The sequence below is a fragment of the Rhinolophus sinicus genome, linkage group LG07, assembly GCF_036562045.2.
Source record: "Rhinolophus sinicus isolate RSC01 linkage group LG07, ASM3656204v1, whole genome shotgun sequence".
Taxonomy (NCBI): Eukaryota; Metazoa; Chordata; class Mammalia; order Chiroptera; family Rhinolophidae; genus Rhinolophus; species Rhinolophus sinicus.
Genome location: NC_133757.1, coordinates 3,972,079 through 3,998,724, shown reverse-complemented (window position 1 = coordinate 3,998,724; position 26,646 = coordinate 3,972,079). Strand labels below are relative to the sequence as shown.

The window sequence follows — 26,646 nt, the reverse complement described above, 5'->3', positions numbered from 1 at the left end:
TCTTTTACGTGATTACGTTTTGCAATTTCTCCTAAATAGGTTTTGATACTGCAGTAAATGTGAATTCATGCTGGTTAATCAACACATTAAAGGAACATTATTTGTATTGTTCTGAAAATTCTTCTTCAATATAACAATGACAAATGCATTCTTGGTCTTTAACTAAAGATCCTCAAATGGAATCTTCTTTTTTGGTTAAGGACATTTTGTCAAAAAACAAGGGCAATAACAGCATTAGCCTGTAGCCCAGCAGTCAAGTTCTTTATCTCAGTGTTTCAGTAGAAAGTATAAAGGCTTTTTGCCTCCCTATTCAATTTCTTTAGCGATTTTAAAATCCAGAAAAGTCATTTGACATCTGAATTTTCTTAGTCTTATTTATTCAGTATAGTTACATTTCAGAATCCTCTAAAGTTTTACTTTTATCCCCCAGAAAACTAGCAAGCTAGCCACGTTGTGAAAACTCCATAATTAATGAGTTTATAACTTCCAGTTGTGGTCAGGAAAATCAAGTCTAATTTTCAGGTGAAACAATTTGCAGACTGCGTAAAGGTGTCTCATTCTTACCTGACATCCCAGTGTGCAGTTCGCCTCCCACCCTTCAATGTCTGTGACATTTTTTTGCAGTGTTATTATTTATCATTATGCTCTAATTTGCATAGCACTGTCTGTGTGTCAGGCATTTGACTCATCCTTGACCTAGTTCCTTCCACGTAGTACGTCCTCACCTAAGCACTGAAGTTTATAGAACCGTAATCGATCAACGCCCTCTTTGCTGTTAATCGATTACAATGCTGAGCAGCACAGGCCCCAGGCCAGCTCCCTGGATGCCCCAGTGACACAGCCACACATCACCGGGTTCGTAGTTCATCCCACGGGTCACATGACATTATCAGCAAGCTGACAGTTCTGTGTTTTGCTGAACCTGCTGGGTTTCTCTTCTGTAGGAATCTAGACCCAGCTTTGCCTCCCTCTCAGGGTCTCTGTACAGAGGTTCCATTTCTAGGCCCAACTGCCTGAGGACAGCAGCCCTAGGTGTTTCCAGAATCAGGGCCACACGTACACACTAAAAGTAGAGCTCACGGTGCCTTCTGACCCGACAGTTGGCAAATGGTAGCATTACTCATGCTTTGCTTTTGCCTCAGTGGTCGGAGGACGTGTGTGCGGCCCACCTCACCCAGCGGGATGGGTACCAGGCGACAACGCAGGGACAGCTGAAGGAGCAACTCTATCAGGAAATCATCCACTACTTCGACAAAGGCAAGGTAAAAAAAAACAAGCAATTGTTCCTCCGTCTTCCTCTTTACATGCACCTTCCTGCAGCGTGATACATGTTCTTTAACATTTGATATCTGTGGAACCATAAATTTGTTACAGGTTGTCTCTTGGAAGGTTTTATGCATGGCCCTTCAGCTGGTACTTCTAAGTAGAAGTCTTAAAATAAAATAAAAAATCGCCCTTTCCTAGGTGCTCTGCTGAAAGTGAGGACTAAAGAACACAAGTATTTGTATGGTTGCCACAGAGAACTAAGTCTGGAACCCTGATTTGGGGGAGTATGGGGGTACTTTGAGTTAAAGTATTTCTTTAATGTTGGCATTTTTCTATTGTCACTGAAAAAACTAATTTTATGGTGAGGCCAACATTGTTCCATCTTGGTGGCTTCTAGAAAAATTGGCTCAAACAAAATTATTTATTCCATTGACGTCTATTAGAAGGAAACCTGCCATCATTCCCAGTACTGGATCTCATCACTGGGGGTTGTGCTATCCAGAGAAGCAGAAACTAGTAAAGGAGCTCCTTCAGCTTCCAAAGTTTTCAAAATCTGCCAACAGAGTGACTTCCGAGCTCCTTCTGTGCTTCATCAGGATTCATCTCTGTTTCCTGCTTTTTTTCCTTCATTTTGAAAAAAGCAGCCAGAGATTTCCCTGAAGGTCCCTGTATGAGTTCCTGGGGCTGCGGTTACAAAGTAGCACCACCTGGGTGGCTTTCAACAGCAGAAGGGTCCTGGGGGCTGGGCGCCTGGCCTCGCCATGTTGGCAGGGCCATGCTCTCGCCGAGAGAAGGTGGGGCAGGTAGGACCGCATCTTCTCTGTGCCTTTCCCTTCGCGTCCGCTGCCGCTGGCCATCCTTGACATCCCGTCATGGGCAGACGTAGTGCTCCAGTCCTTCCGTCCGTCATCACAGGGCACACTCCCTGTGAGGGTGTCTTGTGTCCAGATTCCCCTCTTCTAAGGACACCGGTCGTTGGCCTTAGGGTCCACTCAGCCATTATGGCTCCTCTTAACTTCACCCCATCCAAAGTCCCTATTTGCATAAAGTCACATTCACTGATACCACGGGTGAGGACTTCACCTTTGGGAGGCAAGGAGGCAGGGGTGGTGGTCACAGTTCTACCCAAAACAGCACCAATATCAGGAAAGGATGATGGCTGCCCCATGTGGCTGTTGACATAAACCAACCTCTATCGGAAAGATAATGTGTGTCTTACTCAGTCCCTACTGTCCTTGACACAGGACAGAAATCAAAAGATTTAGAAGAGCATGTGGATTGGCCAGAGGCCACTTGGAAATAGGATCAGAAATGTTCTGTGGATGACACCCAGCCCTGCATTGGAACAGGATGTATTTCTTCGTAAAAAGAAGACGCTTTCATGATTAAGGCCAGTGACTAAGCGTCTGTTAGCGTAGCCAAGGGAATCCTGGTTCTCGGCAATCTGCTAAAGAAATGGAGCTGATTCAGTCATTCCTTCCTCCTATGGCTTCCTGGCTCATTGTGTTCTAGCCAGCAGGCATCAGGCTGTAGAGTGGGCAGAGCGGGAGGTGGGGACCGGGAAGGATGAGGGCCAGAGTTCATCATGGCTGAAGGCATGTGTGGCTTCTCTGACACCATTCTGGGCTCTCCTTGTTGCAATACATTCTCTGACCGTGTGTGGCCAGAAAAAAATGCCTCTAGAGCCAGCTCATCCGGTGGCATCTCTTCCTGGTGAGCGCTCAGTCTCCCTGCTCTCCCACTCCCCTTCCCAGTGGCCCCACACCCATCCCTGCCATCCCTCTGGGTCCTAAAAGTGGTCGTGGGATCTGCTTGAATCACTTCAAGGATGCCTAAACCTCAGGGGACCCCACCTCCTTTGCAGGCAGATCCAGGCTTCTCACCTGGCAGGTGAGGCACTTGGTAGGAGGGTTCTAACCTACGTATCTGTCCCCTCTTCTCCCATGACATCGCGCCTTTTTCTGGGCGTGCTCCTTGATCCTGACCACTCGGACTTCCCATGGCCTTCCCGGGATGTGGTACGACCCTTCTCACCTACATTGTCCACATGTGGCATCCTTCCCACCTGCTCCGCATATTTGCGTGCTCTCTCTACCTGGGAGCCTTTCCTGTCTCTACCCCTTTCACCCCCTCATCCAGGGAGAGTCCCCCTCTGTGCCCCTGCCTTGGAACTATTTATATGGCTCCTGTATCCCCTCTTACAAGGCCCACTTCAATGAAAAATGAATCAAAATGACAGTGTTGACAGTGGGGGGTGCTGTGCAGGTGGCGCGGGGGAATATGGGACCTCTCCGTTCCTTCCACTCAGTTTTGCTGTGAACCTAAAGCTGCTCTGTAATACAAAGTTTGTTTCAAGAGAATGACTGAGTGCCCAGTCTGTGGACACAGAAGCACCAGACACTGCCTGCTCTGACCTCAAGTAGGTCCCCCGGGGATCTTGTTAAAATGCAGGTTCTGATTCAGTGCATCTCAGAGAGGGTCTGAGGTTCTGCATTTTTAAGCAGCTCCCAGTAGTGAGAAGGCAGCTGGTCCAGGAACCACCCCTGAGTCACCAGCCCACCTTTGGCTGAAGCTGCTTGAGGTCAGAGCAGGCTGTGTCTGGTGCTTCTGTGTCCCTCTGAGGGAGGCCGATGCCACACACAGACTGGGCACTCAGTCATTCTTTTTTAATAAACTTTGTATTACAGAGCAATTTTAGGTTCACAGCAAACGAAGTGGAAGGCATGGAGAGGTCCCATATTCCCCTGCCCCCCACCCACACAACACCCCTCACTGTCAACACTGTCATTTTGATTCATTTTTCATTGAAGTGGGCACATCCTGGCCAGTGCTTGAGCAAGTACTTGAAAAGGACAATCGTTCAGACGTTCCAACAAGTTCCTCCTATTGGGCCTATTTGTCCCCTTAGTGCGGTCCTGCCTCCTTAGCCATCTCTGAGCCTCTGAGAGGTCCCGGGCCATCACTGCTGATGGGGAGGTAAGGGGAGTGTGTTATCTGCAGGCTCCCTTCTCCGAGCCTGACTCCGATTATACTTAATGCCACGTGTATCGCAGAGGCTATAGATCAGACAAGCACAAGTTCTTGCAAGAACAGGGCTGGGTTTTCCTGCCTGAACTCCTGTATGTCTGTCAGAAATAACATTAGTCTTCCGTCAGAAGGATTCCTGGAGTCCACGGGGCGAGTGAGCAGGGACAAAAGCAGGGAGGGCCTTCCAGCCTCAGGGACAGTCTCTGACCTAATGTGTTTCCCCGAAAATAAGACCTAGCTGGACAATCAGCTGTAACCCGTCTTTTGGAGCAAAAATTAATATTTAAGACCTGGCATTATGTTATGTTATGTTATGTTATGTTATGTTATGTTATGTTATACCTGGTCTTATATATGACCTGGTATTATATTAGATTATACCCAGTATTTTACATTATATTTTATTAGACCCAGTATTATATTATATTATATTATATTATATTATATTATATTACACTGTACTATATTATATTATACTATATTATATTATAAGAATCAGTCTTACAGTAAAACAAGACCGGGTCTTCTATTAATTTTTGCTCCTAAAGATGCATTGAAGCTGATTGTCCAGCGAGGTCTTATTTTCAGGGACACACGGTAACTGCCGGCACAGCTTCACCCAGGCCTGTGTTCTCTGTGCTCTTCAGCATGGGTGTATTTACAGCAGACTTTCTGTGGCTTGATTTGATACTTTAGAGGAAAAAACTTGCAGTTCTGAAAACCATATATTCAGGTAAGGAACACGTAACCACAGTTGAACTTGAAGACCTACAATTGCTGGTGACCACAAAATTATAAAGTAGAAATTACGGGAGCAAAAGTATGACTGAGTTACAGCTCCAGTGATACAGGCCGTCACCTCATGTAATTAATTAAGGACATTTTCATTGTATCCTTAATATTGGAGACGTTAGGCGTCCTAAAGCTGGTTTTCAGTTTTAAATTTATCCCACTGCCTAGGGGAAATAGGGACCTACAGAATCTAAGGCAGGTCTGTCTTGTGAAAACTTGGAGCGGCCATTAAAGGAGCCGGGGCATGGCCAGGCCCGCAGGCGGCATCTCAGTGGCAGGGAGACCCAAACGTTCCAGCAGGAGACCAGGGTCGGGTTGTATTAAAAGTTTCTCTACCTTTGTGCTTTGAAAGCGGCCATATTGAATGGATTTCCCACTTCTTTATATTGGACACTCTGGCTTTTGAATTAGGTTGTTATCTTTCTGTATTTCTTCTGCACAAAATCATTCTCCTAGTTTTGCTTTTCTACCGTTTTAAAAAGTTTTGAATGTCTTTTAGCCTAGCCCTGGGTCGTTTTTATCTTTTTCTTTTTTTCCGTAAAACGACATTTCCATTCGTTCCCCTTTTTATTCTTTTCCAGCTCTTCCTTCCTGGGCTAATAATTACTGCTTTTCCACTGTGTTTTTACCGCCCCTTTGAGCACCCCTCCCCCGACAAAGCCTGGTCGGGCTTTATCATGGCAGACGAATGAATGTTTTATCCTGAAGATGCGCTGAATTGCCTGTCTTATTGTGTTTGGTTGAGGCCTCTTAATTTTCAACAAAGCCTTCAAGTCCAAGTGCTTCACTGAAAATCACCAGGCTTCTCTGTGGAGGGTGAGTCAAAAATAAACCTGGCAGCAGGAAAATGTCTCCAGAGTGAAGAAGCCAGAATTCAACGTGAAACCACCTCTGAAACCAGAAGCCGCCTGCTGGGGTCCGCAGAGGGGACACCTCACTGGCAGCCCACGTCATGGAGAAGTTCTATGACTGTTTTCCACTGCAGCTCTGCTTTCTTTTCCCTTAAAATAACGTCGCCTTGACAAAGTTCTCACTTTACCTTGTGCCCAAGTCAAAAAATGAGGTGTCTTGCATCATCCTGTGAACTGAAAATGGGGGTTTGGGAGCAAGTTCCTGTGTCTGTTGAAACGGTGGGATTTGTTTTCTAAATATTGGGGGCGAAATTTTCTCATCCTATGAGTTTCCCTTTAAAAACAAGTTGTTATTCAGAGGAATTGCTGGTATGCGCATAATGACACCCTCTTCTTGGTTGTATTCTCAGCACTTCCCGAAATTTTTGAAAATCCTAATATTCACCAGAATCTGTTCAGTCAGAATTTGGCCCAATTGTTCAAAGAGATGATACGTTAATTATAAATGCTCCTATAAAAAAAAAGAAATTTGCTATTAAAGCAGGAGAAAATCCATTTTCAGACTCAGTAACATCACTGCTTCCCCGTGCTCTGCAGGACCACGCACACATTTTTTCACTAACAAGCCTACTGTGTGCCAGGTGCCAGCCTGCACCCATAAATTACAGAGAGAAAAGACAGGGCCTGCCAGGGGAACACGAGGGCTGCTGCTGATCAGAGAAACGACAGCCCGTCCTCCAGCCTGTCCCTGGTGGTCCCTGGGCTGCCATCTAGCAGCTGTGGGTGTGATTGCTCTTCTGAGGAGAAAGGGAGGATCCACCTTCAGAGACGGCGACATTTAAACTGCTTCTTGAAGAATGGGATTAAGTTTGCCAGGTGACGGCTGGGAGGGGCAGGGGTTCCAAAGCGTGGGAATAGCACTGGGAAAGACTGGCTCCTGAAGGCATCGCACTTTTTTGGAGAAGCCAGAAACGTCTTTGTTTGGGGAGGTGGGGGTGAGTGTCCTGGGAGATACAGCCAAGAGGACTCGGAGCCAGTTTGTCCATGGCCTTGTATGTGTCCTAAAGATAGGGCCACTCCACAAGGTATAAGGGGCCCGTGAGATTTTATGGAAATAGGCAATGATGACTTTATCTGCCTTTTTTCAGAGGGTCAGTCTGCCTGCATGGTGGCAGAAGACCTGGTGGGGAAGGGCTGAGGGGGCTGGAGGCGCGACAGGAGGCTGGCGTGGGTCCAGGCCTGAGCTGTGGGGGCCCAGGAGAGGCAGAGGCAGCAGGAATGACAGCGGGAAGTAACATCTCCAGAGCCTGGAAGTCAGCTGATTGTCTAGTAGCTCTGACGTGGGCTCAGGGTCAGACGCGTGAGTTCCGGGAGGCACCCGACACCCTCAGATGCCTGGAGCAGAGGGTCAGCTTGCTCACGTGGCTACCACACTGGATGAGAGAAGTGTGGAGAAGCGTCCTGATGAGTCCATTGAGGCTTTGTGTCCTTCAAGGCAGTGAAAGCAGTTCTGAGGGCATAGGCTCTATTCCTGCCACACGTTACTTCGTTTTAAAAGTAGTTGACTTTCCAACGAGGGGTGACCCAGCGGTGTGACATAGCTTAGGCCTCCACACGCCCTGGCACACCCTCACCACTGGTCCGCATCTGGCCCCTGCAGGCCCCTCCTGTCCTAGGGACGGGCTCTCCGTGCTCCTGTCCCCTGTTGCTCCCCCATCTCTGCCCTGATCCCAGGACGTCACGCCAGCCCATCGGCCCCTCCTGTTCGGCATCTGTGCTTCCACTACTGGCTGATTCATAGTCACCAACAACCACGCCGACACCTCTCCCATCTTTCAAGAAGTCCTCTCGTTCTGACCCTCCTTTGTAGCCAGTGCCTTTCCTCCTCTTTTTTTCCACAATACTCCTCAAAGTGCTGCCGTCCTGCCCTGTCCTGCTCGCTGCACCGACTCCCATCACCGGTGCCCATGAATTATCTGCAGGATGAACGAGTGAGTGACAGAGTGTGTCCCTTCTTCTACTCGAACCACCAGCACGAGGCAACTATATAACTTTGCTGCCGCTTCAGGCTCTGGGTGGTCTTCCGGGTCTGCAGGGGGCCTGGCCTCAAGAAATACACAGCATCTCATTTCGAGAAAATGTGTTCCTTCCTCACGTTTTCTTCCAGGGCGTTAAAACGTGAACAAATGGTTTTCCGTTTTGAGTGATCAAGAATTTCTGTAGGGAGAGAGCAGCCACTTGGACGACCAGGAGTTAGACGGGCTGTGACTCCTCGAATACTTGACTGCTCCCGAGAGCAGAATTCGTCTTCTAGTCGCTTTGAGAAACTTTCCATAAAGACCTCCCACGTCCGGCCCCAGTGCCAGGTCCCACAGGGTCCCTCTGCCCCGCCAGAGGGTGGTCAGCACTGTCTAGCCACTTTTCTCGGGTGGCAGGCCGTGTCTTCTGCACACTCAGGGAGAGGATGGAGCCGTTACTGCAGAGTCAGGCAGCTTTGGTCTCAGACCACAGAGGACGCACCACTGCTGCGGCTGAGGCCTGACGCGCTCAGGAATGTCTTTGGAAAATGTTTTCTTTACTCAGGTCAGTCGAAGCCCGTTGGGAGCAGCAGGAGGATGCAGGGTATGGGTTGGTTCAAGGAGAAAGGGAAAGACCTAGAGAAAGTGGAGGTGCCCACAATGGGGCTCCATTCTGTAAAGAGAGGTTGCAGGTCCCTCTGAGAACAGCGGCCTCCTTCTCAGCTGGGCCACAGCCGCTAAGGTGCCACTGCCCTTCCCATGACATACACCTTCCCCAGGGACTCCAGCCCTCATCCTAGAGGGACGGGGAAGAGGCTGTCCCTCCCAGCACTCCTGCAGACACACTGCGTGGTTGGGCCCGTGCTAGAGCTGGGCCACCATGGTCCCCTCCGGCTCCGAGGGACCTCGGCCGGCACCCCAGCGTCTTCCACGCCGTTCGATTCTTGTCACATCAGAGACCTGTGTGGACACTGGAAATTCAGAGGGTAATTTCCTAACACCTGCCTGGAGAAACACAGGAATTTTAGAAGAGTAAGTGAAATTCAAACATCCGGTAAAGCACCTTCACTGGTATGTCACTTACAGCTGGTAAGTGAGTTAAAGCAGAGGTGCCTGCGGATATCCCCATGCGTCATCACCAGCCCGAATTAGTGGTAAGGGACAGCTGTCCAGACCGGCACCTCTTCCTTCATCTGCCACCGCTGCCTTATCCTGTGAAATTGATGTCATCATCCCATCCATCAGGTCCACCATCAACCTTGTAGTTCTTTGCAGGAAATCAATAGTTGGTATGTTCTCTGCAGCCACTTCTGTATTAGAACTAACAAAGGAGTTTCATCAGGGAAAGAAAAAGTTTTCAATTCACGAAACTTGAAGAAATGGAACTTCCTGAAACCACACAGTTGAGAAAGAGAAGATTATCATCAGGAGAAAGCAGCTAAGACCATCTGATGGAAAGAACATTCCGTGTTGCCAGTGAACTAGCAGTGTCAGGAATGCTATAACATGGATTAAGGGTTTCACATTAGAAAATAAAGCTGTGTGTGCAAAGGGTGCTTTATCCCTTCAGACCATGGTGAACCCCATAAGCCTCGGGCACATCTAAGAACCCGGCTAAGGCAGGCCATTCAGTCGCACAAGTTCAAGCGATTCTTTCACCGAGATAATCTAAATCTTGGTTGTACTGAATCTGTTTGCTCTCTGGCACTGAATAGTTTTCAACGTATTCACATTGGAAATATGAGTTCCCCATACTCCTTAGAGCCCAGTCCTATTAAAAGCAGGTGAAAATCTCCTTAACGCAGAATCCTTTAAAACAGTCCCGGAGGGGTGTTGTGCATTTATAGAAAACACAATCGTGTAACCTCAGGGTGAATTGGATAAGATATTTATTCAGGACTTATATATTTTTTAAAAACCATTGCTTTTGATGTAGATCTAAAGCATCTCATCTATCATTCAGGATAAGAACAGATTAAGCAATGAGTTAGAAGCCATGGCATTCCAGGCCGCTGAGAAGGTGTGTGTTAGCTTGCAGAAAACTAAAGAAAAATCCAGTGAAGGAGAGCGACAAGGAAAGGGAACGTTTTCTTTGAAATGGAAATACACTGGAGAAAGAAGTGATGGCTGGAGCTTAGAAGAAACATTAAAAGTGACAGAAGCTCCCCCTTTCTAGAACTGTGCGCTTGGGCTCCAGCAAAGGACCACAGAAAGTTCTGGATCAGTAGAGTATGATATTCAAAGAATACAAGGGGACTTCGAAAGCTTCAACAGGATGGAGACGAGATGGGGGTGGTTCTGGGAAGAGGCAAGTGTGCAATCTGTAGGAAGGACATCTCAGCCGCTTTCTCTCTTCCCAGGGGTGACTCTGCCCCTGAAATTTGTTTCTACTCTGGGCTTATTTTTGTTTTGTCTTTCAAAGTATTAAAATGCAACTATTATTTCAGAATTGCATTTTTCTCATCAAAAATAGCAGCTGGTTTCTTTAAGTCATAGCTATGTAAATTGTAATGTAAGTCTATTGGGTGACTCAGTAGCAGGTAAGGCCCTTGATGGAGTCATCCTACTAAGAGAAGGCAGAATAGCAGGTGGCTGAGGGCTCAAGGCCAAGGGCGTGCCAAGTGTGCACCTCACAGCCTGTGTTCCCACCACCGTCCGCAAGTCAGGAGGAAAGCCCTCACCAAGAAAGGAATAAGGGAAAATAAGGGAAATCCAAGGCTACTACACGTATCAATTATCCCGTATGTAACAAGTTTATCAGCATTTTGATACATCTGTTAGAGGATGGGGAAAACCACATGCAAAATATCACCGCAGAAAGTTCCTCTTTTAAAATGATGGCGTGTGGCTGGTTAGCTCAGTTGGTTAGAGCGCGGTGCTACTAACACCAAGATTGCTGGTTCTATCCCCGCCTGGGCCACTGTGAGTTGCACCCTCCTTAAAAAAATAAATAAGATGACGGCAGGCTTTTCATCCTCCCGGTACTTGCACACATACAGTGAACTTCTTGTAAGCCTTAATTCAGAGCTGAAATGTATCCTGGCCTTTCCGACTGCTGAAACAGAGACTGTATTAAGTGGGAAGATTTGGGAAAGAGCAGCATCAGCCTCCTCGCAGCCTCTCGTCGCCCTGCGTCCCTTTCCCTGGCTCCATAGCTGCTCACACGTGGGCTGCAGGAGCCATAACTGGCAGCAGGAGAGAGAGGATGGGAGCCAGCGAGCACCGTGGGCGGACGCAGCCTGATGGCTGAGGCAGGAGGTGACCACGTATCATGAGCCAAAGGACACGAGCCTCTCGTAAATATTTGTCTTTTCAGTCACTGCTCTCGTAGTGTTTGCAAATTAAGTAAGCTCATTTCCAAAGTATTTTATCATGAACGGTCGTGTTACTGCTTCACCCTTTGACCGCGTAATTCAGGGTGGCTTTCTCGCTCCCTTTTCTTCCTTGCAGATGTGGGAGGAGGCCATCGCCCTGGGCAAGGAGCTTGCCGAACAGTATGAAAACGAGATGTTTGATTATGAACAACTCAGTGAGTTGCTGGTAGGTCTTCCTTCCTCTCTCTGTACAGAACACGGGCGATCTAAACTTGTTCTTCTGGAATTTCCCTTCCCCTCTTCACGTGGGGATTCTCCTCAGGCTCTCTGTGGCCTTGGCCATCGTCCTGCATTGTCTGGGAGGAGAGTCATGATTTATTTGCTGGTAGGTTCTGGCCCACGAGGGTCCACTCTATTTCCCACTGAGCTTTTGTAACCACACGCTAAGACTTCCGTGGACGATTTCCATGTGCAACCCGCTGACCTCGTGCATGCAGTGGTCATCATGGCTCGAGGGCCTCCCAGAGGCGCCACTGGTATAAAACTGTGGATGGAGAGTGGCCTGGACCTGTCACCTGCGACGGAAGCTCCGTCAGTTTCTGGTTACTGCCTTCTCGGCTACCACGTCGTTTCTGTATTCAGCAGACCGACTTCATGGTGGTGTAATGTTTATCATTCATGCGGAGCAGAATTCTGCCCTTTTAAATTCTTCTTTAATGTCTCCCCGTATCTGGTCAATACCATTTTTTAAAATACTGAAGACCAGCCCTTTAATCAGAAGGAAAACCATTTCTGTGGCATCTGTGCGGTTATTGAAAACCCTATAAATCACAGCTGGTTGCTACATTTGGCTTTTTTGGTCACACTCCCCTTCTGAATACTAGAGGATGAGTGAAAACTACTGTCAGAGCTGGGTGGCGAGGCTAAACTCAGAGGCACACATTCATGCCTCTCCTCCTAAGACCCTCCTGGAGTTGCCAAAGTGCCGAGAGCCCACTGGAAGACTCCAGAAGAACGGACGCTCAAATACTCTATTCAAACCTGAAACGTGTTTTCTTACTTCCTTTCAGAAAAAACAAGCTCAGTTTTACGAAAACATCGTCAAAGTGATAAGACCCAAGCCTGACTATTTTGCTGTTGGCTACTATGGACAAGGATTTCCCACATTCCTCCGGGTAAATTTTGATTCTGTTTAATCTGAGCCGAGATTGTTCCCTGGCCGGAGAGCCTCTGCCCATTCAGGAAAAGTGTGGACTTTGCCCCCGTGGCTCAAAGTCTGACTCTGTGTTCTGATAGCTCAGTGTGGCGCTTAGGGTGCCAAAGAGGAGCTGGTAATGCTTCCTTTGATTGTATATAGACTTTCTATTGATTTTTTCTAAACAGAACTCCCCTTCGGCCATTTATGTGTATTTTTAAACCTGTGATAAAAATATACACAGCATAAAATTTACCAACTTAACCATTTGTACGTGCACAGTGCAGCAGCAGTAAGTATATTCAGTGTTGTCCAACCACCCCCACCCTCCCTCCTCAGATCTTTCTCATCTTCCCAAACCGGAACTCTGTCCCCATTACATAATTTCTCTCCCTTCTCCCCTCCTCTCAGCCCCCGGCACCCACCATTCCACTTTGTGTCTCTATGGCTTTGCCTACTCAAGGGACCTCATATAAGTGGGATCACACAGGATTTGCCCTTCTGGCTCATTGCTCTTAGTACAGGTCCTGCAGGCCCATCATGTGGAAGGGTCTCAGAACTTCATTCCTTTTTGTGGCTGAGTAATACTCCATCGATGGGATGTACCACGTTTTGTTTATCCGTTCGTCCTTTCATGGACGTCTGGGTTGTTGGGCTACTGTGAATAGCACTGCTATGAACATGTGTACTTTTAATCACCTGTGAAGCTGGAAATGGATTTCCAGTGCAGGAAGCTCTGACACATAGTCCATCCCTGAGACAGACATGTGCTGTTTGACATAGGATGAAAGAAATACCACAGTGGGCAACCAAATGCCCATTCCCCAATACTCACGAGGCCAGAGGAGAAACTGGTGAGCCACTGCCACCTGGCCTGCTCGGACAATTGTTCCCAGTTTCCAAAAACTCATTCTTGGATGTCATTGACCAACAAGTCATGGTTTCTTGTCATTTCTTATGGCATTTTTTTAGTGACATGTGCTTTTCTCTTATATGGGGAGACGATGCATGGTTCCTGTGGTTTTGGGGAGCAGAAGCTCTGTGCCTGGAGCAGTTACACCCAGTGAGACATTCCTAGGCCCAGGGCTATGTTCCTTTGGCCTGGAGTTTCTGATTCCACAGGCTTCCCTGATAGTATACAACATCCCAATTTTGGCACCAGTGTGAGGGACGTAGTCGGTGAGGACTTGTCATTGTTTGTGAATGTCAACCAGTGACCTCGTAGGGCTGGCCTGCTCCCGAGGGAGACCTGCTGGTTGACCCACTCACGCAGGGTCCTGGCTGGGTGATTGGGGCATCTGGCCCTGTCGGCACAGCTCAGCCTCTCCTTGACTCCACGGCCTTCGTTGTATAGCCATGGCAGTACACGTCTAAGATAGTGGTTGGTCAGAAACTCCCATTCTGGAGAAAGTCTTCCTTTCCAAAAAGAATACTGTTGTAAGTCCTACATTAGGGAGCATTTGGAAATTAACTTTATTTTAAATAGGAAAACAAGCCAAAGGGTATAACGAGCTTGGAGCTGACGTCACCTAACGTTGCTCACAGCTTTGATTAATGTGCGTGGAATTGAACGTGTGGCTCTGTGTGTGTGTGACTCTAAGAGAAGACCGAGCCTGAATCATGGCCGACCCGTGCTGTGCTGGGTGTTACAGGTGTGGCTGTCTGAGTTCAGTGCTGGATCCAAGGCCACTAACTACGGCTCTGTCCTGGCTTCCTGACGTGCCAGCGGGGTGGGCACTGTGCCTGGGCCAACTGATAGTGCCAGGGCTATGCTGGGAGGACACACTGGGTCACCCCTGTCAAAAAGACAAAATGCAAAGTACGAATAGGGTTTCACGGGCGTGATTACTATTGAACTGACTTTCCCGCCACACCTGAGTAATTTCGTGGGGCTGCAGCACTATATTTATTACGCTTCACAGATCACCTGTCAGGGCTCAATCTGACAATGACATTAGCAGTTATAAAAAGAGTGGGTGGAACGTCTGGCTCCTTAATGCATTTCTGGGAGAACAGCCCCTGAGAACTGACTCGCTGTCCCTTTTGCTGTGTTTTTCTTTAAGAGTTGATCTTTTTTTGCAATCATATTAATAGTTATGGTCCTTACAAGGAATGACTATCTTTGACTATATGTACATTTCCCCCTTGTTTTCATGTTTGAAGGGACCACTTCAGAATGCAAAGTAATTGACGTTTCTAGAAAATGTTATCAGTGTTTTCACCTATAACTCATTAGTGTTTTTCTGTTAAAGCCTTATATACATTTGTTATTATTAAGTCTTTCTTGTCGTGTAAAGCATCATAAGTTCATTTCATTTCCTAGTGCCTGTTATACATTAAATCTTCCTGAATTTCTGAAATGTTTGGCTTTGTATAGCCTTCAAAGATGTCCATGCTGGGTATTTATATTTCCGATTAAGACTACACATTACTTTGCTTTCTGTTTGACATTATTTTTTTAGAGAAAGAGAACATTTTTCTTCCATAATGGGTACTTTAAGACATACCTAAGCACAAAGTGAGTAAAATATTCAATTCTTAAATTGTTCATTCTTCAGTGATTTACAGGAACTCAGAATGAGTTGAGACTAGGCAGGGAGATAAATTGAGTATACCAGAGGATCATTCTTTATCTTTTGAAAATTCATTAATTAGATAAATTTTAATTTGACTGTGAGCTGAGTCTCTAGGAGGTAAATATAAAAGTACGCAGGGGAATGCTGTTCTATCTGTCTGCCTCTCTCCCCGTCCCCTCTGGCATCTGTCGTCGTCACGACAGATAACAGGGCTGCACCTGGTTGTGACCAGCCCACCTGGAGCCTCTTACCCCGTGTCCCTTGGTTAAAACAACAGATCCACCCACACAACCAAGTCCCATGAGGAAAAGCATCAGCCCCCAGCTCCCCGTTTCCCGGGTTCCGAGCTTCTGCTCACAGTTTTTTCCTTGATGTAGGTTTCCTTTAGGTTCAGACAGCCCTAAGATGGGGGTGGGGTGGATGGGGGAGGCAATAGGCTTCAGGGACCAGCGGAGCACCACACTGTCTACCCATGGCCACCTTTCAGTGACTCAGTTGACACTCAGAACACACTGGTTGAATCTGAAGGTACAGAGACTTGTTATGTCTTGGAATCAGAGCTTTCCTAACAGATACATTTACAGAGTGACTGAGTCACACCCAGACAGAAGTGGCCTCAACAAGACAACCTACGTAAGGAAGAATGCCTACCTAGTTAACACGCACCCCCAAGGTCACCTAGCCCAGCCATCTATCACTACCCCCAGAGGGACTCTCCAACTAGAACTGATGGAGGTGACAAATGGGAGATGGACAGAACGAACCTTTAGAAGGAGAACTCTGTGTTCTGCCTTGGCATTGGTTGATGGATAGTTGTCCATACACATATGTCTCTGAACCTGCCAATGAGGGAAGTTCTACCATCCACCTCCAGTCTCACCACCAGGGGAAGCCAAGGGCTTTGCTTTGGTCTGGACCCCTTCGTCTGGTTCTGCTGAAGCCACAATTCTGTAGGAGTCCGCTTGAAATGTCACGCTCAGGTTCTGAGGCCCCACTGTAATCTCATGCTCTCTTAAATTCCTTTTGGCAGGATGAAAACTCATTAGGTCCTACCAGAAAAAAATAATAATACACACACACACACACACACACACACACACACGACACCCACCATTACCCACCCATTTGCCGGGTGCTCATCCGGGTGCCTTCACCCTCTCTGCCATTTCATGCACTTGGTTTTTCATAGTTTTGTAAATGGTTTGTTCCCGTGAAGACTGTATACATCACCAGAGATCAGTAACTCTGCGTTGTGGGGTCACGGCGTCCTCCAAAGTATTACGTACGTGGCTTGTGTTCCTGTGTTCTTGGCCGATACGACCAGTGAGATGACAGGTTGTTCCTCCAGTGAGCGACTTCCTCCTTCCTAACCAAACACCAGTGCGTTTCTGTGGGAGGTTTTCCTGGCCCTGCCCTGTGGTGTCACTTCATGACTGTCGTTGTTTCCAGGGGAAGGTTTTCATTTACCGGGGCAAAGAGTACGAACGCAGGGAAGACTTCGAGGCCCGGCTCTTAACCCAGTTTCCAAACGCTGAGAAAATGAAGACGACATCTCCACCAGGAGAGGATATTAAGAGCTCCCCGGGCCAGTGTATCCTTTTAAGACCACAACACAGCGAACAGGAAGAGGTCGCACCCCCATTCCTTTGGAGCGGTGGTGTTGGGGAAGAGGGGGACCCGCTCACGATGGATGTTCACGCTGCTTTATGTTCCTTGACCCCTTTCACCTTCAGATATTCAGTGCTTCACAGTGAAGCCCAAACTCGATTTGCCCCCGAAATTTCACAGGCCTGTGTCAGAGCAGATTGTAAGGTAATCAGCCCCTTTTTCTTGTCCAGCATGAGGGTGGGGAGAGGCTGTGTACAGATCCCTTGTTCGTAGTTTCACCTTTGAAACGACGGATCTTAGTCCTCGATTAGCTTTTCAGATGCCCTTTCTGTTTACTTAGAATAAAAAGGGAAGCCAGTCATTTTCAGCATCACAGGGAAGGATGTGGAGTGAAGCAGGTACAGTTGACCCTTGAGCAGCACAGGGGTTCGGGCATTCGACAACTGAGTATAACTTTGGACTCCCCAAAACGTCATTGTCCCCCGGTATCTGGAGGGATGGGTTCCAGGACCTCATTGGATACCCAAATCCGTGAATGCACAAGCCCCTCATATAAAATAGCACAGATCAGTGCACACAGTCAGCCCTGCCCATCCGTGGGCTCCCAACCAGGGCTCAAAAACAGTGCAGGCGTTTATTGAAAAAAATCCGTATCTAAGTGGACCTGTGCTTCACACCCATGTCATTCAAGGGTCAACTGTAGAGGAAGTTATAAAGGAAGTGGCTGGGAGGATGCAAGGGTTATTCCTTTCCCGAGGTCAGGAGACAGGGGAACTCGGGAGGAGGGGACACTCTGGTCGCTTCTGCTCCACCTGGTGAAAGGATCCCTGTAGTTTTCAGTGGTGCACAGGCCCCGCTCCATCTCCAGCAGATCTGAGCCTGGACACCTGGGCTGTGGCCCGGCATTTGCATTCTGTAGGGCAGGAAAAGGGATTCGAACAGGTGCTCTTGGTGGAGAACTGGGTTGGGGTGAGAAGAGCCCTTTCACCCCTAATCACAACAATTCCGTACTATGGCTTTTAAAACTCACAGGTCAGCTGTCTGAATTTGAGTGAGATTTTATGTCTCTCCATTGAATTGCATCTGACTTGGCAATGCTGTAGAAACACCCTGCTTTAGATGTCCCTTTGATGTTAAGAATTTTCTTTTTTTATTTGATCCTTGTTCTAGTAAAAAAAAAGAAAATGAATCTCTTCAATGGTCTAACAATGCTTAAGATCTGCTTATTTTGTATCATGGAGTTTGGTGGGTTGTGGCCTTCCCGAAAATTCACTATCATTTTTTTAACCTTTTATCAGCAATAATGGGAAATAAACCAGGACTCTGTTTATTGACGGATGATGGCTTCCACAAGGCATCCATTTTAAGTTTTGCAACATCTTTTTCTCAGAGGGAGGCATGAATTAAGTAGTGAACAATAGCAGACTCTCAGGTATTTCCCCTCCATGTGGGGAGCCTAGCTGCATTTCAGTGCAGGAGGATGAATAAGGCCCCCCAGCCTGTCTCTGGAGTTTGTCACACCTGCCCCCCGCCCCAAGCAAGGAAGGCACACTCTTGGTCCGTGCAAGTCTGCCTTTTGTAGATTCGAAACTGAAGTAGATAAGACCTCTTTAAAAATAATAAAGACGTAAATTTTTTATCTAACAAAATAGCAAATTATTAAATTATTTTAATAAATTGTTGAATTATTAAATTATTAGGTTTTTAAAATAATAAATACCCAAATGGAGAATGGAGGCCTTTTTCCTCTCTCCTTCCCTTCATTGTATCTCTGTTTTTGTCCACTTCACTCTTACTCAGCATCACTTCTCCCTTGAGGGTGTTCAGGGACAGAGAGGGGGCAGAAACTCAAGGTAATTTTTCCACCGGCCAGCATCTGTCTTCCCATGCCGATGGGGAGAAGAAGCTACTGCTATCGATTCGAGTCAAGGTTGGGGATATTTTAAGGAATGCAATGACCTATTGGGAGGCCAGACCTCACATCTAAAAGCAAACTGACTGCTTTTTGGGTTAAATGTCTAACGATTTCTCTGTCTCTTTACAGTTTTTACAGGGTAAACGAGGTCCAGCGATTTGAATATTCTCGGCCAATCCGCAAGGGAGAGAAAAACCCAGACAATGAATTTGCGGTAAAAAAACAACCATCCCCAAAAGCACATTCCACCACCAACAAAACTGCCTGTGGAAAAATATGGCCTCAGAGGCGACCCCAGTGCAGTGTTCAGTGGCTTTGTACTTTATGTACAGAAATCCTAATGTGTTACCCCTTCAAATTTGGTGAAACGATGAATATACCACAAATGGCCTTGCGGAGGTACCTATGATATTGCACTAAGGTGACGTGCTGTGAACGCGCTCCCTTGCCCCTAGCACTCTGGCTTCTCCGAAGGTGGACCTGAGTCATCTTCCTCGGGGCCCGTGGGGTACGTGCTGGCCCACCACTCAGACAGGCGCACAGAGGTGCCAAGCACTTCACGGGTCTGCACCGGGCGCTGCCGCGTCTTGGGCCGGGGTCCTTCTGTGCGCTGGGCACTGTCCTTTGTACCGGCCATGGGATGTGGAGTAGCGTCCCTGACCTCGACCCCCGAGATGCCAGTAGCACCTCCCCAACCCATCAAATCAGCATCAAAATCAAAAACAGAGTCAAAATGTTATCACACATTGCCAAACGTCAGTCACCTGTTGAAAACCACGTAGAGTCATGCAAATATTGACACAGATCCTTGTAGCCTTTTAGAAAATATACATATAACTGGTTTAATGGATTCCATTTTGCAAAGGCATGAAATAAAGCACAGGGGTTTTTTTTTGGTGTTTTTTTTAATGTTGATGTTTCTCCCTCCTCTTGCCCTGAAAACCTCCCTTGGAAATCCCTCCATAGGCCATGTTTTAAGGAGGGATTAACCTCAGGGACCCCTGAGGACACCAGCACTACTGGGAATGGCTCCCCCTGACCTGCAGGCTGGAGGTCAAAGGTGAACTGGCACCTGGCAGCTGACCCACAGTGAAGCTGGGGGCGCTTCCGCGGAGCCACCTCCATGCACCTTCCCTGGAAGCCCTAACTTTCCTACAATCTTCCAATCTCAGGGCAAAATGCTTGGGAGTCTCGGGGCACAGCTCCTGACGCCCTTCCTGCCTGAGCCCAGTTGTCTATGTGTCAGCTAGGAGCTCAGGGTCGGTGAATTCTGAAGTCGTCCCCAGTTCCGGCATGGGTTATTTAAAAACTGAGACCCTATTTCTTCGTTCGTGGGGCATCCTAGATCTATTTTGTGACCAGTCAGTGTGGTGTTGTGTGTAGTAGTGAGAGAGGCACGGCCTGACCTGCACTGCAACGCTGGGGGCGGGGCTTTCTCAGCCCTACCTGTCTGTCATGGTCATGGTCATGACAGCATTCCCGCCATTATTTACATGGTTTCTCAACTGCAGATCTGTAGTTCTTGAATTTCCCGCACACCTCTCCCCCTGGCAGCTCTGTGCATTCGTGCACTGCCAAGAGACACAAGGAGGTCAAGTACACCGCCAACGGGTGCACAGCCAGTCAGGGCAGAGCTGAGAATAACCCAGACCCATGACCCTTGCAGCTGCATAAGCCTCAGAGGCTGTGATTTTTCTAAATGGCCCTGAAATCCCCTAATGGCCCCGCCAGGTCCCCACAGCCACAGGATTTAGTCCTTCACACTCCCGACAAAGCCTCAGGCTTCCAGGTAAGCATGGGGGTTCTTGCAGCAGGGAGCCTGGCCTCAGGGGCCGGTGCTGGGAAAGCCATCTTGCCAGGCCGAGAGCTCAGGGCTAGCCGGGCCGGTCCTAAGCCCTGTGGAACCCAGAGGCCCCCAGGGTGTGTTGGCGTGGGGGAAGGCGCTCCCTGCAGATGTGGTCTGGGCCTGCTCAGACTGCTGTTTCCTAAGGCAAGTGCCAGAGGGAGCTGGACTGAGACATAAGGAGCAGTGGCTGGGGGACAGGAGGTGTGGCCTGTGTCCTGGGGACTCAGCCACGTCCTTCCCCCTCCGGCTCTGGAGTTTAAAAGGTTTGGGATTAGTGCTTTCTGGCATTGTTAACATCCCATTATGCCTTCCTTTTCTGTCAGGATCACTGCTGACAGACTCAGTCTGCTCAGTGAGTACCACTGACAGGGACGCTGATAACGCAGAAGGTGGGAGAAAAGATTTACTATAAAAAGATTTATTGCAATGGAGTCCTGTGCTGGCTTTAAAGAGATGTTGAATTATATTTATTGGCTTGAAACAATTTCCTGCAATATATAATGTACCATTTTACAAAAAAATTACAGGTTGTAAGGTGGTACTTTTATTGAAAATACAACTTTTAAATGCTTAGTGAGAAGTTTTAAATAACAGATACTAAGTTAAGTGACCAACTTTGAGTAGTGGGTGATTTTTCTCCCTTCTATTTCCATGTCTTTTTTTCTAATGTCAACACATTACAGTGGTACCTCGATTTTCGAATGTCTCCGTTGACGAACATTTTAGTTTACAAACGCCATAAACTCAGAAGTAAATGCTTCGGCTTTCGAACATGCCTCAGAAGTCGAACATGTCACGTGGCTTCTGCTGAGTGCAAGATCCTGAGGTCTAGCTGTTGGCTGTTTTCAAACGTTTCAGAACTCGAACGGTCTTCCGGAATGCATTACATTCAAAGACCGGGTATCACTGTATTATACAAAGAAAAACAAAAATTCTAAGCTTCAAACACTCATTTTATCACTTTTCTTAACTTTTCCTCAGTGCATTTGCACAAGGCGCTCCCTTGAACGCTAAGTAAGGATGATGCAAAACTCATTGGAACCTTTCCAAAAATCTATTTGCTCAGAGGAAACCTCCCTGTTTTGGCAGATATAATTCTCCCCGACTCTCCTATTATATTTTCTTTGCCAAGTGGCAGGGAGTTACGTACTGTTGGCCAAGAAAGCAGGGGACATTGATGTGTCCTGTGACTGACTGGTAAGCAGAGCATGCATGGCCTGGGAGGGGTGACCTGCTTAGAACACAGAAGCTTCCGGCCATGTGGCACCTGTCCCAGGAGGAATCCCGTGCTGGTGGAGGCCTTGCCTCGTGGAGAGTTGTAGCAATCCCCCTCAGGGCCGAAGCGATGGTCAGCCCACCTAACACGTGCTGTGTGTGTTCCCTTTGCAGAATATGTGGATCGAGAGAGCCGTCTACACCACTGCATATAAGTTACCTGGAATTCTAAGGTGGTTTGAGGTCAAGTCTGTCTTCATGGTAAGGACACTCGGAAAGGGATCGTCTGCGATCCTCCTTTATGCATCTGACACGGCCTTTCACCCACGAGCGTCACGCGGTCCTGTGGCCACACGCACACTGCAGACCCCAGACCAGACAGGTCTTAGCCCGTGATAACCCCACGTGTTCTCAGAGCAGCAGCTCTCCTCAAAAATTGTTGTGGAAATGCTGCGTAATCACAGCCACTCTAGCTTCTAAGAAAACCAGAACTAAGATTTCATTTCTTCTCGCAAAATATTTAAAGCCAGGCTTCGCTGTGCTGTTTTGACAGTGGTTTCTGTTAAGTAAATGAAAAGTTTAAGATGAGTTCCAATTTACATACACTTTTTAAGATCTTTCTTCCTGATGGTTTTATTGCCATTTACATGACAAACAACTTAATTAATAGTACTTGCTCATTTCAAGTAAAAATAGCTTGAGAAGACACCCCTCACTGGCGCTTGTTAACGAAATAATGACTCGTATCTCATTAGCTAAACTGTGCTTTGCCCGCCTGGTGAGCCCTCGGGCAGTTTCATGTCTGGGAACCAGAGCCAGGTAGCAGGTTTTCATTGGATATGCAGCAGTTTCAGGGTGTGGCAGTTGCCAGTATAACAAGACCTGATTGACATATGTACACTTTGTCCTGCTTTGTCGTGCGTGTCCATGCCTTTTGTTTTCACCCGTCAGGGTCTTATCCAGAGGCTGGTGCCTACCTGGTAGTTCACAATAAGCCCCCTAGACGGCAGCTGATTTGGTTCTAGAACGGACCTGAACCTCTCTTCCCAGTCCTGTTTCCCTTCCAGTCCTTCGTCCATGCCAACGTGAGCTCTGGGCCGGTCCCAGAGTGCCCTGCTCACCACATCCCCCGCCCATCCGAAAGGACACACCTCCTGCTCTGAAGCCCTAGGGCTCTGTGCCCCCTTGGGCACTTCCACTTCCTGCTCCAGAAGCTCCCACTCGCTCTGTCCCCATAGCACCCGGGCAGGCAGGTCCTCACCTGTGGGGAGCTCAGGAGACAAGTGGCAGGTGGCAGAAATGCAAGCGTCACTGGTGCCATTGGATCTGGTGACGTTGGTGTGTGAGACGACAGAAGAGGGCCTTCTCATAAACAGGCTCTCATCCTCCTAACAAGCCTCTTCCCATAAGCCCTTTGTACTCAGGGATTCTGTGAGCTGGCCAGGGTGCCCCAGGAAGGAGCTCAACAGCTGGGCGGTGGAGCAGGCTGATCCTGACTTTCTGGAAGGATGTGGTTCCGCCACAGGCTGCGTTTGCCATTTGTAGCAAACGAAGAGGGCTGCGGGCGTAATCCCAGAATGGCGCGGCTGAAAGCCTCATCAACACCCCTCGAGCCCCCTCCGCTCGTGTCTGTCCCCTGGAACAGCCCACCTTGGAATGTCTGTGGACACAGTGGCTAATGTTGGTTTGATAAAAACGGAACTATTCTTTCTAGAGGCAAATGGGGCAGACGTGTGAGAGGCCGTGGAAGGGAAGCCAGGAGGAGATGTGGTCATTCCCACAGACCAATGGCAGGGTTGGAGATGAGGCCATGAGGTCCGATAGGAAGTGGTGACATGCCCGCCCCTGTCCTGGGAGGCGCAAGCTCTTCCTTCATAGGAGGGCCCCTGTCTCCCCTCTCCTCTCCTGGCCACACAGGTACACAGGGCTTGCAAAGTGCCCAGGCCTGCCTCCGGGACAGTGACACGATGCTTAAAATTCCCAACTCTTCATTCTCCTTAAAACAAGATGATGGTAAATAAGACGCAGTCAGTGGGCGCAGCAGCCAGCCTGACGTGCCATGTCCCCTTCCTCACAGGTGGAGATCAGCCCCCTGGAGAACGCCATCGAGACCATGCAGCTGACGAACGACAAGCTGGACAGCATGGTGCAACAACACCTGGACGACCCCAGCCTCCCCGTCAACCCCCTCTCCATGCTGCTCAATGGCATCGTGGACCCTGCCGTCATGGGCGGCTTTGCAAATTATGAAAAGGCAGGTGACATGCCAGCTCTCTCCTTACAGCCCCATCCTGGGACACACTGTCTCCAAACACCGTCTCCAAGCAATCCTGGTCTCATCGAGCCATCTCAGCAGTGACTGAGCCAAGGCCAGGCCACGAGCCCAGGGCACCCTCTGCAGCTGCAGGTTGCCCACCCCAGACACTCTGGTTGGCTCTGGAGAGTGACCCTCGGGTGACTTTCAAGAGACCTGGGATCATTAAAGGCCAAAGACAGAGTTTGAGCAGGACTGGTCCGGTGGAGAGGGCCAGCTGGTCTCCCCAGGAATCATCCCCATAGGAAAGGGCAGAAGCTGAAGGACACGACTGTGGTCTAGACCAGCGGTCTGCACAACAGTCCGCCGCCTGTTTTTATAACTCAAGTTTGGATCATGGCCAGAGCCATTCATTACCTAGAGTCTGCCTGGTTTTCTGATGCAACAATGGCCCTTGCTAAGAGCCGAAGCCCTTCGTGAACAAGTTTGCTAGTCCCTAGTCTAGACCAAGTAAAAACAGGCAGAAGGGGCACTGGCCGAGAATGGGCACGAACTGTGGTTGACCGCCCTGGACAGGGAGATGCTGCTCTGTGGCAGCTGCCCTTTGGTGTGGGGTCGACATGGGCAGGGCACCAGGTGGGGGTGATAGGCGTGTGAGCCTCTGGGAGCTGCCACCCAGCAGCCTGAGCCATCCAGGTCCACTGTGTCTTCGCTGGGCTCCTCGGCCTGGGGTGCCCACTGAATGCCCGTCCTGGCTGCCTGTTCACTCCATGTATTCGTTTGACCTTAGTGGACGCTTTGCCCTGGGTGCTGGGAGCACCCAACCCGGGAGAGTGAGCTCCATGGCGGCAGCAGGGGTGTGGGTCTGTTTTACACCCGGCCCTACCCCAGGGCACAGTGCACAGTAGGTGTGCGTGTTGGTGAGCGGTGTTCTGAGTGGCTCTCCCTGTCTCCACCAGGCCTTCTTTACAGAGCGGTACGTGCAGGAGCACCCAGAGGCCCACGAGCAGATTGAGAAGCTCAAGGACCTGATCGCGTGGCAGGTAAATGTCCACCAGCAGCCTCACAGGGCTGGCGGGGGAGGGGGAGAAAGGTGAGTGCATGCCCGGGCCACCTGGGCAGCTTGAGCACCGGGTCCTGCGGGCATCAGCCAGAGTGCACGTAGCCACGCTTGTCCCCACATAAACCTCCACACCTCACCCCCCACTGCCCTGATTCACTCAATTCCTGGGCTGCAGCCATGAATTTGAACACCCAGGAAATTCTCTGGTGCAAATGAGCCTGATCTGTTTCCCTCCTTTGGTCAGTTCACCGGCTGCTGGAAAATCTTTGTCTGGTATTGACAGAGAACATCAGAGGCCAGGTCAGCGCCTTGACGTCGTAGGAGCTCAGCTCCAGCCCATTCCAGGAAAGGTGCAGGCGCACGAATCTGTGGGAGTGTACGTGGAGCCCACAGAGCGCCCGCCCCTTACGTCCTCCCCACCTCCCCGCCCGTGCTGGGTTCAGGCAGGGTCCTCCTTTGTGTTTTCCCAGCTGTAAGACAGGCGTATTATCTTGCTTTCCTATTTGTGCTTCTGAGGCCTTCTGAGTTTTTTCTCAGAGGGCGATCGTCTTGAAAGGGTGGGTGACCCCGAAGGGAGTCTTGTGTTCCCTGGGAAGTTACTTGTTCTTGCATCTGTGCTTGGAGCATTTGTGAGCCTGGAGGTGGAGGGGCCGTCAGACCCGGTCTCTGGGAGCTCTGCCTACTTGCTCTGTGCTTCAGCCAACTTACTGCTTTAGGCTTCATTTTTGAATGTGGGAGGCGAGGAGCATGCTGTCTGACCCAGTGAAGAGAGCGGAGGGAGCGGAGGCCTGGGTTTCCCTGCGCCCAGTGGGCATTGTACCCCAGGCTACCTTGCTTCCTGCACCCTATGCACCTTTCCTCCCGGTGGATCCTTGGAGTGTGGTCTGTGATTGCCCAACCAAGGGCAGCGGGCATTTCAGTAGCATTGTGTTCCACAGATGTGGCCCTCACCTGCTAATCCCAAAGGAACAAGGCAAGGCCGCCTAGCTCTGGGGTGTGTGTGTGTGTATCCATGTGCGCTTGTGTGTTTATGTGTTTGCATGTATACATGTGTGCATGTATGCACGTGTGAATGTATGTGCACATGTGTGTTGTGTATGTGTGTATTGTGTACATGTGTCTATGCACAGGTATACATGTGTTGTGTGTACACTCGCATGTGTACATGTGTGTTGTGTGTGCACGTATGTGTTTGCGTGTGTGCACATGTGGTCATCCCCAGAAAACACAGTTGGGTCCCTGACATGGTGAGGCTGTTCCTGAGGACACATGTTGTGGACAGCTTTATCCTGCCACCCAGAGCCTCAGCTTAGTGGCTTCTCCATCATCAGCATGTGGACGGTTGTGACCTCCTGGGGTGGAGTGGGGCTAAGCTTTGACTTCAAGTCATATTATAAGTACTTATTTTATATTTTATTGTGGTAAAATTTACATAACACAAAATTTACCACTTTAACATTTTTAAGTGTGCAGCTCAGTGGCATTAGCACATTCACACTTGTGTGACCATCAGCCCCATCCGTCTCCAGAACTTTCCAGCTTGCAAACTGAACCTCTGTGCCCATTAAACACTGACTATCCATTCCTCCTCCTGTATCCGGAAGCCACCATTCTGCTTTCTGTCTCTATGAATGTCGCTAATGTAGGTTCCTCATGTCAGTGGAATCACCCAGTCTCTGTACTTTGTGACTGGCTGACCTCACTGC

The 26,646-nt window shown here is 48.8% G+C and overlaps 1 protein-coding gene across 2 annotated transcripts in view; it reads left to right on the top strand.

Moving 5' to 3' along the window:
• Positions 1-26,646, top strand: part of DOCK1 (dedicator of cytokinesis 1) — a 444,845-nt gene that overhangs the window by 392,084 nt on the left and 26,115 nt on the right. For both annotated transcript variants that reach the window (XM_019728239.2, XM_019728238.2), the window contains exons 38-46: positions 1,143-1,262; positions 11,405-11,494; positions 12,339-12,443; positions 16,489-16,630; positions 16,773-16,851; positions 18,692-18,776; positions 21,798-21,884; positions 23,701-23,877; positions 24,837-24,920. In XM_019728239.2, the coding sequence (XP_019583798.2) occupies positions 1,143-1,262; positions 11,405-11,494; positions 12,339-12,443; positions 16,489-16,630; positions 16,773-16,851; positions 18,692-18,776; positions 21,798-21,884; positions 23,701-23,877; positions 24,837-24,920 (969 nt within the window). The remainder of the gene's footprint in view (positions 1-1,142; positions 1,263-11,404; positions 11,495-12,338; positions 12,444-16,488; positions 16,631-16,772; positions 16,852-18,691; positions 18,777-21,797; positions 21,885-23,700; positions 23,878-24,836; positions 24,921-26,646) is intronic.